At 40.7% G+C, this 11099-nt stretch overlaps 1 protein-coding gene across 3 annotated transcripts; it reads right to left on the reverse strand.

The window, feature by feature from the left end:
- Positions 1-403: 403 nt before the first annotated feature.
- Positions 404-8591, reverse strand: SOD2 (superoxide dismutase 2). 3 transcript variants are annotated; one of them, XM_088052823.1, is made up of 5 exons: positions 8509-8591; positions 6762-6964; positions 3061-3177; positions 2290-2469; positions 404-917 (listed from the first exon to the last, which is right to left on the reverse strand). In XM_088052823.1, the coding sequence occupies exons 1-5, from the start codon at positions 8538-8540 to the stop codon at positions 772-774; spliced, it is 678 nt and encodes a 225-aa protein (XP_087908949.1). In that variant the 5' UTR covers positions 8541-8591; the 3' UTR covers positions 404-771. The 3 variants fall into 3 exon arrangements, with proteins under 3 accessions (XP_087908949.1, XP_005518446.1, XP_087908950.1); XM_005518389.3 differs by lacking the exon at positions 8509-8591 and adding an exon at positions 8111-8197; XM_088052824.1 differs by lacking the exon at positions 8509-8591 and adding an exon at positions 8111-8177 and having other exon boundaries at positions 6762-6961.
- Positions 8592-11099: the final 2508 nt, after the last annotated feature.

Genomic DNA, 11099 nt, shown 5'->3' on the forward strand with positions numbered 1-11099 from the left:
CTGGTATGTGCATGGAATCAGTCCTTTTAGTTTGAGCATGGTCTAAGACATACCTGAACAGTTAGTATGAAATGAGTGTCACATGCTGACATTCAGGCCCTAGATGAACAACCTGCCTGAGCCAGTACTGTAATCTCTTGCCCAAAGTAATGCTTCCAACACGCATCAGTGTGATACACAAAGTTCTCATGTAAGAGATGCAGGAAGGGATAGGGATGACTGAAAACAATCAATTCAGGCAGGCAGAGCAGCACCTATTTCCCCTTCCATTTATCTTTTCAAACTTCATGAAACCTCTGCAGCCTGTAATACAACAAATTACAAGAGGCATTTTTCTCTTCCAATTGCTTCAAAATCAAGTAACTAGACCAGGTATTTCTAAAAATTAGTCTCTTGTAGACAGTTATAGAAGATTCTTCTTTTGAGTTTTATTTGTTTATAGCAACAATAGCACATATTTCCACTTAGGTATTTTAGTGCAACAAGGAAATCCATTAAGCTTCAGCAAGGTGACCTATGTTTCTATATGCAATGGAACAGATTAAAGTGTCTCCCTTTGTTGCACAACAGTTTAAAGCTTCAGAACTCTAAGTAAATACCTTTCACAGAATTAAACAAGCAGACACTTTGCTTGATTATGAAATGCTTTTGTTGGATGAGTGAAGTGCTTTCTGCAGTAGAACAATTCATTTGTAAGCCACAAGCACTACTACAAGAGTGGTATCAGAGTAGAACTGGTGACATTTTAGTAGTCTGTGCAAGAATTCCACTCTACTTTTTGGAAGCTGCATATCTTGAAGATACATTCTCCCAGTTGATCACATTCCAGATGGCTTTCAAATAATCAGGTCGAACATTTTTATATTGAAGATAATAAGCATGTTCCCATACGTCAATGCCTAGCAAAGGAATGAGACCTGTGAAAAAAGAGGATAAACTCTGTAAATGTATGAAAACACACCTTACATGTAAAGTTTTCTACTGCATCCCCAAGTTGTACCCAGTTTCGGAGTCTTAATCTGCAGGAAGACAAAGAGCTCTGCAGTATACTGGTGCTTACTGCGGTATTTTACAAAACAGTGCTCACACTCACACACACACACACACACACACACACACACACACACACAGAGAGAGCATAAACTCAAAGAGCTGATTTGGGTAAACACATCTATAAATATTCTGGAACTGCCTTGAAGACATGACCAAAACCAGATTAAGTCATTTTTGAAAGGTTTCTATCTTTTGCACAGTTATGCAAGCACTTCCATGAAAAATTACATTATAAAGGTTTCTTGCTATGCCAGCTTGTTTCCAATACTTTAATTACAGTCAATTTATTAAGAGCCTAATTACCTCCTTGTTTTTGTGCTAAAATACCCTTGTCACTGAATTTTTAATGGTAAATTTTCACAGAAGGGAGGGTGAAATTTACCCCCATTATACTCTATGTCCCTATACTAAATCAGTAATCTCATTTCATCCTACTGATAGGCAATAAACAGACTGCTGGCAATACATGAAATTCCTTGCCATTCTCTATGAATTCTGCAGAACATGTTTTTAATGTATCTGCAAAATGCTTTGGACAAACTGACAGTGCAGGCAAATTCTCACTGGTCATGACCTTCTCTCTGTGAAGGGTGTCCAGCCTGCCATTAACACTTCTGTGTCTCTCTAAGGAAGAATATCTTGGAAAAAGATCACTGCCAGTACTATGCTGCTTATCCAGCTGTAACATTTAACCACATCATAGTGGTTAATAGTTTGGTTAATACTCATTACTCTTTGTCAATATAAAGGAAGCAAATTATAAGGCTCCATTTTAAACCTAGTCTAGGTAGGAACAATAATTACTACATTCATCTTCCTGTTGTCTGGCCTCCGCTGAGAGTGCTGTGAATAGCTCCTCTGCCAGAGAAAAAAGATCTGAAGTCAAGAGGCTTAACGTTGCTTGCTAAGTGCAAGTTACTCCAGTTACTCAAAAAATCCAAGGAAGCTGAAGCTAAAATATTCAAAATATGCAAAAAGAACTATCACAATATGGCCTATCTATTTTCCCTTGGACTAGAAGGACACTTAATCCTTCTGCTCTTCACGGTTTTTAAGTCCTGCTTTACAAATGCTGCTCTAAAAACTGCGTTTTCACTTCTCCTAGAAGAGACATTTGGTTCTTCTGATCTATTTATCTATCAGTTTCTTCTCAACACTGTCCATAAACCACTTTTCAGATGTCATACACCTGCCTATCAAATCTACAGAAGCAGAGGGTAAGGAAAGAAACCTGACCTGTTGTTCCTTGCAAAGGGTCTTGATTTGCACAAGCTGCTATCTGTAGGCGCCCCTGCTCCTTGTTATAGCCAAGCCACCCCCAGCCTGATCCTTGAACACCAACTGATACAGCTGTCAGCTTCTCCTTGAAGTTTGCAAAGGAACCAAAGTCACGCTTGATGGCTTCCATCAATTCTCCTTTAACAAAAAAAAAGCACAGAAATTTCACAGGCATATAAATCTCAATCAAAACCTCTCAAGTTTATCACAACAGCTTTTGTGAGATCTGTACTAAAGGGCCTTTACATTTAATTGCAGGTCACTTTAGGTAATCAGTACTCTATCCTCCCCAGGGGGATGTCTTCCTTTAGGCTTTAACTGCTAAACTATCCCTATCCAAACTGGAGCATAACTCCAGCCACTAGACTGGATAGATCTGCAGCACATTTCTTCCATTTCTGTGAACCGAGTACATATGGCAATTTAATTAGCACATCTTTGTATAACTATTTTCTCTTATGAAGGTGGAAAGGATATACACAGCAGTTGCCAGGTATTTTGCATAATCAGCTTTATAAATTAAAAATACTTTGTACATGTAGTTTTTTATACTTATGGCTTACATCCAAAAACCCCCTGAATACCTCAGAATTTTGGAAACTGTCACATAGAAAGGTGAATTAACTCTGAAAAATAAAGATCCTTTAGACTCCTTCAAAGAGAAAAAAGATCATCAATTCTACCTGTTAATTAATACTGATGTAATAAACCAATGCAGCACGCACTAACCTTTAGGCTCTCCTCCTCCATTGGGGGAAAGGTTTGTCCAGAAGATGGTGTGATTGATATGACCCCCACCATTGAACTTCAGTGCAGGTTGAAGTGACACCTGAGTTGTAACATCACCTAAGGATACAGAAAATAAAAATACATAAAAACATTATCATCAACACAACAGGCAGTAAGTTTCTACTAGGCCTCCACTGATCTCCCAAATCTTTCTACAAGCATCTAACTTATTAATGGAAAACGTCAGGTTTGTACTGTTATCCATGTTTTAGACAGTCACAGACAAACTCTATTAAAGATTTATTATCTTTGACCCTTTTTTATGCTGTAGTAAGTGATATGCAATATTGCAACTATCAGGTAGCCCACATAAGACCTACAGCCATTCTACAGCAGAATAAAACAATGAGCACAGCCAGAACTCTTTGAGGACCCAGCATTTGTAAATTCTTCGGTATCATCACTACAAGGAAAGAATATTACTCACCCATTAGCTCACTGATTCACAAACTAAGCCTTTTTAAAGTTCTTAAAACAATTTACAGGGCTAACAGCTTGTGCTTGAGAAAAGTCATTAAGCACACCGAGCACATATGCAAAATGTTCTTCTTCCTATCTTTTGTTTCATTTGGGGTTTTTTGGAGGGAGGTACTCACAGAAGAAAAGTGACCCAAATAATTTTACCATACATGACAGAATCCTGCATCTGAAATCAAGATCAAAGAACTCTGTACTTCCTCTCCCTCCACAAAATTCTGTATTCCTTGAAGAATAATTCACTGGTGGCCTTGTGTCTCTGAGCAGTGTTGCACCACTTCAATAGAAGGATTTTCATTACTATTTTGGCTTTTAAAAACACTGAAGCATTTCAAAGGTTTTTAAAGCTTTTTTCCACCAGTCCAGTACATTTTTTAGAAAGGAATCAGTGGGGGAGCTGTGTCCTCCACACTCAGGACTAAGTGGTAGAAATTTTCTGAGTCACCTCAACAACAAAGACATGAAGACAAGCCTCAAAGCAGAAGTACATCTTTTACTCAGGCTTTAACTCAGGATTCTATGCTCTCAGCATTTCCTCACAACCTTTACAGAGAAGGACAGCACTGAAACAAAGCATCCAATGCAGTGTGTAAAAACATTATTTGCTGGATTTAGAGGTATCAGGTTAAGGATAAGTCTCTCTTTGCCACTTAGATGGCATCTTTGGGACATTTTTCCTGAATTTTGCATGCCTTAATGATACTTTCAAGTTCATCCAGAGCATACTTGCTATAACACATAGCAAGCCAGAAATCAAAAAGTAACTTAGAATGCCTATAATGTGTTCATCACTTTTTATTCTACATTTCTTAGAAGAACCCACTCCTCATGACCACGAGGAACCAGAAATGGCATTTCACTGTTGTCCTTAAAAAAATAGTATTTGTGCTGCTGAGTTCTGCACTGGGGAGAAAAAAAAAAAAAAGAAAAAAAAAGCAACTGAAAAGGGGTAACTGGCCCTTAAGTTACAGCAGAAGTATACTGGAATTTATTGGTACAGAATCCGTGGAAAATTCAGTAAACCAAGACAAGAAGTTCAAAAGCACTCAAGAGAGTAGTCAGCTCAGTTTTTCAGCCTAAGTCATTTATTTCCTTGTAAGAGTGCAATCACAGGTAGCATGATGGTCAAAGAAGAGCAGGGAAAACTACGGTAGGAGCAAGTTTCCAATGAAAATAAGGTTCAAGTTAATATCCTTCAATTAGCAAATCTGACACATTTTGATGGGCCAGCAGTCAGGACCAGTTTATGTTGAAACAAAGTCCTGTGCTGTCACAGAAGTGCACATTCATTTTTAAGTGAACTGACAACATAAGCCAACAGGATGGCTTTGAGTTTTCTACACAGATATAGATAAATGAAGAACACGTCAAAGATAATCTGAAGAGAATACTTTACTTTCTATTGCTGAGTAAGAGAGACTGACAAGGTTCTGCTGTCCAGAAAAATTATTAGATAGTGATCAGATGTGCTATGTAACCCAACACTGATACATAGCCCAGAAACATTTTTGACTGTGCTCAGTTTTAACATGAAAAAATAATGACAATATTGACAGAATGAGATAGCAGTTCAGATTTTGCCCCAGTCTTAGAATTTTTCCTAATGAGGGTCAAAATACTGCACATGGTATACTGAGATACCAACTAGGAAAAAAACTAACTAACAAACTGCACAATCACAAATATCCTGAGTAATTATTTGTCTGCTTTGGTGTGCATCACCACAACCAATATATAATCCATTTGGAAAATAATCTCTGCAGAATCCTTAAGGAAAAAATAATTTCCACCTCTAAGTAAAACATTTCAACAGCAAGTGATGAGATGCTATCAAAAGCTGTAATTTCTAAAAAAATAACTCAAAGGATCCACAACACTGCAGATGCTTCTGATAACCAGAAATTCTGCCTCCAGTAGTGGCTGAAGCTTTTGTCATTTAACAGCACCAGTAACAGCAGCAGCAGACACACTGTCTTCTTACACTTCAGGCTCCCTCCCCAATTGTGTTTGCACTAATTACATCTCCAGAATCCACCTTTCTTGGATCTGCCACTGGCAGGGCGAGGCAGCAGTCAGTCTTGATCACCTGATTCTTAATCAAATCTCATTAGTTCATTAATTCAGACTGTACAAGTTATTTTTAGGCTCACTTAGGTACTTGAAAAGCCCCATTCTCTATTCAAATACACTGGTAATTAATTATCAAGGGATGCATGGTTCATGTTTACTCAGGTATCAGCAATTCTCACTTTCACCCAAGTCCAAGCAGTTAAATTCCACTGTGAAGCCACCTAGCAAGCAGACAGAAGTGAGTTTATACGGTAATCATTTATTTGAGGTAAATTGATACCTTTTAAGAAGATAATCACAACTGCAAAAAAAAACCCAGAAAATATTCCACCTTCTTAAAAAGGTATACCTGTTATTTCACACACTTTCATCAGTCCAACTGAAAGATTCAAAGTCTAGAAAAAATGCATCTCATGTTTTAGTATAGCTCTGATCCACTTGTGAAGTTTTCACAAAAGGCAGTGTTATCTCAAATTTTGAGACTGTAACAAAAAATTACATCATGGGATGGTTTCCTGCATATTTTGGTGTCTCACATGGGCTTGTGACCTACACAACTCCTTAATTTGACCCAGTGATGTAACTGACACCCAAATCCAGGTCTCTTCATTGCCTGTTGTATGTATTAACTGTATGTTTGTCCCACCTCCACTTGTAGGCAACTGACATTATTTACCAAGACTGAGCAGAGCATCTGATGTGGAAACTATCAAGGCAGACAAACTTCCCTTTGTCTAACTTTGCTACTAACCTTTTATTGCAAAGTACTTTTTCAGCAGAATGACTGCAATTTCCTACTGACTCAGTGTTTGTTCAGTTCAAGTTACTAATGGAGTATGGACTAAACCCACAACAATCAATACATTTTCTAGTTTTACAGCACTACAGAGAACAGAATTCATGCTTTTTACTTACATTTGATTTCCAATTATCAGTACTACTGAAGCTACAATAAAAGATTTTCCCCTAACAATACTGCAATGACATAATCCAGAACTTTTAGAAGAAAATATTTCCCTTTTTTTTTTTTTGTTCTCCTGTATCATCTACAGCAATAACCTTCCATCTCACCTGTTGACTGTGAATATACAAACCTTTTGCCAGTGCCTCTTTGTACTTCTCCTCAGCAACGTTCAGGTTGTTCACGTAGGTGGCATGATGCTTGCTGTGGTGCAGCTGCATGATCTCTGCATTAATATGAGGCTCCAGTGCAGCATAGTCATATGGTAAGTCAGGAAGAGTGTGCTTTTGCCTAGAAACCAAGCACCCCAAGGGTGCTACCAACTTGGCACTGCTTCTAGGGAAGAAAAAAACAAAACAGAAGGAAGTAGTCTTATTCAGTAAAACTTAGGTTTTGTCAGTGAAATAGACTGAATACACTGTTATTGATCAGCTGCTTTAAGTACCTGGGGTGATATCTTAGCCAAAGAAACCAAATTTCCATTTCTCAAGAGTTTAAAGCAAGCATACCTTGCAGCTTAACTGCAAAGATGAATTCACACAAAGGTCACATACACAGGGCTTTGCACTTTGAAGACACTGCTTCTCAAACCGAGCCTCCAGGCCACGGCAAAGACTCATGTACCCTCCCAAGTATGCACGTGATGGAAATGCAGGGATAGCAATAAAAAGCCAGTAGCAACCTGACGACATTCAATGCTTCACCTAATCTTTATTTATTAAAAATAGAAGCAAAGATGTCGCCGAAACGTCCTTCCCTCGCTATCCATAAGGTCCGTGTACTGGGAAGTAAAAACGCTAAAAAAACCTGCAGACCCCGTGTTCCCAGGACTGAATCTCTCCAGCATTCACACAGACACGAGTTTCCCTGTCCCCACAGGGGTACCGGGACACCACACGGGGCGTCACGGCCGCGATGCCCGGCACAGACACGGCGCAGGCTGTGCTACCCTTCCCCAATTTAACACCTCGCACTTGTCATGCGACATGACAAGGGCCACGACGAGAAAAGAATGGCGGGGCCGGCAGGACGGTCAGTTCTGAGGCCCGCCGCCGTATCGCTGGTGACCTTGACACAAGCCAGGGACACACCGCGAGCAAAGCCCTCGGGACCCTGAAGAGCGGCCGAGTGCGACGACCCCGGCCAGCAAAACCGGGAGAGTCTGGCAGCACCGTGTCAGGCCGCCAGAGCTCCTCGGCGGACGGCGCGGGCAGAACCTGAGAGGCTCAAGGACGAGCGCCAGCAGCCCCCGCCCGGGCCGGCGCCGAGCCGGCGGGGCAGCCGGCAGCAGCGCGACCTCCCTGCGCGCGAAATGGCGGGGGCACACCGAGGGGCGAGAAGACGACCCTCCCGCCGCCTCCTCCCCCGCTGCCGCCCTCCCGTCCCCGGTTCGGCGGCGGAGGCGAGGGCGGTGCGGCCGCCGCCTCCCGGCGCGGGGCTCTGCCCAGCCCCGCGCTTTCCCCGGCGCGGCGCGGCTCTCACCTGCCCGCGGCGGCGAAGCGGCGCAACATGGCGGCGTTCTGGGGCCCGGCGCGACTGTCACGGCGCAGCCGCGGCCCGCCCGTCCTCCGCCCCAGCCGCGGGGGCTGAGCTCGGCCGAGCCGCAGGTGACACACCCCGCGGCCACCCCCGTCCTTTGAATTCGGGCAAATAGCATTTCTTAGCAATGAGAGTAGCTCGTCGTTACGAACGGAACCGCTCCTAGACTCGTTATCTTAAACCTCAGGCCCGATAAAATGCAGCCCGGTGCCTGTGGCCCCGGGAGGATAGAGCAGCACAGCGCTTTGCAAACCTACCGCGCCAAGACGTGGTTCCGGCAGGTTAGTGACGGCACCGGCAGCGCGAACGCTACCGTTTCGGCTTTTTTGTCTACGACTTACTTTTGTTGGGTCACTTCTGTTCTTTTACCCATTTTTTGGGTATCTTGTTTTCACCAACAGCTGCTTTCCTGCACGCAGCAATTCAGCGGCCTGTGGTGCTCCTGAAAATCCTTTACCCAATTACCTTAACCCCGCCCCCGCCCAGCTAAAATAATGGGTAATGCTTATGCAGACGAGTCCAAAGTTAAAAACTGGCTCTCAACCGAGGTCAGGGAGGAGAAGCTCATCCCTCAGAGTTAGAAGGCAGTCTGCAGACAAGACAAACGTTAGGTAAAATTAAAATTGTACGGAATTAGTCTCTGCTACCGCAAAACCTTCGATCTTTGTATTTTGTCTTTTTAAATAAATACATATAACGTTAAAATCCTACAGCACCCACATTTGCCAGACTATAAAAACTCAAATTACAAAAATGCAGTGGGGGCTAAGCCTGAACAATTTTGTTGAGAATAAATAACCTCATCTTGCCAGTCGCAAAGAAATCCACCTGGAACGACCCACAGAGGCAATCCCAGCCCAATGGAAGACAGAGAGCTTCCATCCCTCACTTCTCGAGGCATCCTAGAAAAGGACAGTAATTCAGTTTCTCTTAGTTTAATTTGTGCATTTACCCGTTAGGTACTTCAAGCTTTTGGGTTGTTTTTTGGGTTTTTTTGTAATCGTTATTAAAGTGCTCTTGGGGGAATCTGAGCAGTGAAAATAGCTGCTTTCACGGTAGATATAAGGCAAATTGTCCAAAATCAGCAAGCTGTTTCTTGGTCCCTGACTACTGAAAATACATGCAGTAAGATACAGGTTCGATCTAATTTTAAAGAGGAATATGTTGTGTTTATTGGATCAATAAAATGTCATTTTTTGTTAAAATGAACCAACTACATTCAGGATTATTAAATGTCGTAATGCAGGCACCAATAGCCAGGCAAAACCATGAATATTACAGGCTTTAGCATTCATATATGTAGTAATTACACTGCAGTTCACTAATGCTTGTAGCAAGTGTTCCATGAAAGCAAGTCAATTATGTAACTACATTATTAATTTTATTATTAACTGGCACAGTTGCTGGGTTGCTTGCATTTTGGAAAAACATCACACAAAGAACCCCAGCCTGCTTATTTAGAAGATACCTTCTAAGCAGAGGATGACAAAGGGAATGGCTTGTCTTACACAACTTTTTTTTCAACAAGTTAACTTGAAGTCTAATGGTATAATTTGTATTTCTGATTTTTTTTAACATTTATTATTACTATTTGTTACTCTTGAGAAAATAAAAACCTCCTATAAAGATGATTTTAAAGTCATGAATGTCCTGTAATACCTGACTGATTTAAATAAATTCATCACCACCTGAGAGCTATGCCCTTTTTTTTAACCACAGATTTCCTCACAAGGCTCTTTACCATCTGATCACATAAAGCCCGATTACTATATTGTGTTATGAGCATTTGAAGCTTCTTACAAGTATTGCATTTTACCATGTACAGGACCCAGGATGTACATATATACATATGCTACATGAGCAAGCAGTATGATGCCAAGATCAAATAAAATTCATCATCAGGGACCTCTGTCATCTAAAAATTCTTTTGGGTGCCAAATGGCAGTACCATTTTTGTATAGATATTTGTTGCTTCCCTTTCATGCATTTACTGTTATTTTTCAGGCAATCAGGCCTGAAGCAACATTCAAAAAGCAACGAGGTATCAGCAGTGGAATTTATACTTCCAGTGACTGCTACCCAAGTGATTTAGAACATTGATGTGAACCCTATGAAATTAAAATAGCATTGGTGGGCTGCTATGGACTAGCATGTTTTTGATAGAGACAAGTGTAGCTGGGTAGCAATTTAATTACATCCATTTGTCTTGGACTGCAAGACACTAATTTACACAACTTAAAAATGCTACCACAGACATCTTTCTATAACCTAAGAATTTACTGCAACTATGAATTTCAACAGAGTGTGCTCTAGAACTTTTGAGAAATACTTCTTTCAAAAAAGTCTTGTTTCCACAGTGAATTGCAAAACAGTAAAGCTATTTCTTATTTAGTAGCTACATATGCATTCATTTTATTAGTTATCTGGTAATTACAAGACTCACAGGTAGAAAAAAGGTTGAAACTACACTTAACCCCACCCTAAAATAAACCACTAAGTACTTCTGTCTTACCTTGAACAGTGCATTTTCATCTTCTTGCTCATGTGCTACCAACACTAAACTAATAGATGGAAAATGAACACCAGAAATCCAGGTTCTGAAATTCATAGCTCATTGCTGAGCAATAGAAGTATACTAGAGCAATACTGAGCAATAAAAGTATGTTTAATTAAAGGGAATTCTGTCATTCTCTGCACCTGTTAAGAAATCAGTTTCCTCAGGCAGGCATTTGAAAACAAAATTATCTAGTTCAAAAGGCTGAATTGCTAATTCCTTAATTTTTTCTAGTTTAATTTGTGCTGTTAGGTACTACAAGCTTTTGCGTTTGGGTTGTTTTTTGGTTTTTTTTATAATCGTTAATAAAACCAGGTTCAAACTCTAAGGTTTACTTTCATTAACTTCTCCTTTCCACCTCCCCACCACCCCCACCCT

The sequence above is a fragment of the Pseudopodoces humilis genome, chromosome 3 (genome assembly GCF_049639895.1).
Source record: "Pseudopodoces humilis isolate 2021_Gansu_Grassland_sample_001 chromosome 3, ASM4963989v1, whole genome shotgun sequence".
Lineage (NCBI taxonomy): Eukaryota > Metazoa > Chordata > Aves > Passeriformes > Paridae > Pseudopodoces > Pseudopodoces humilis.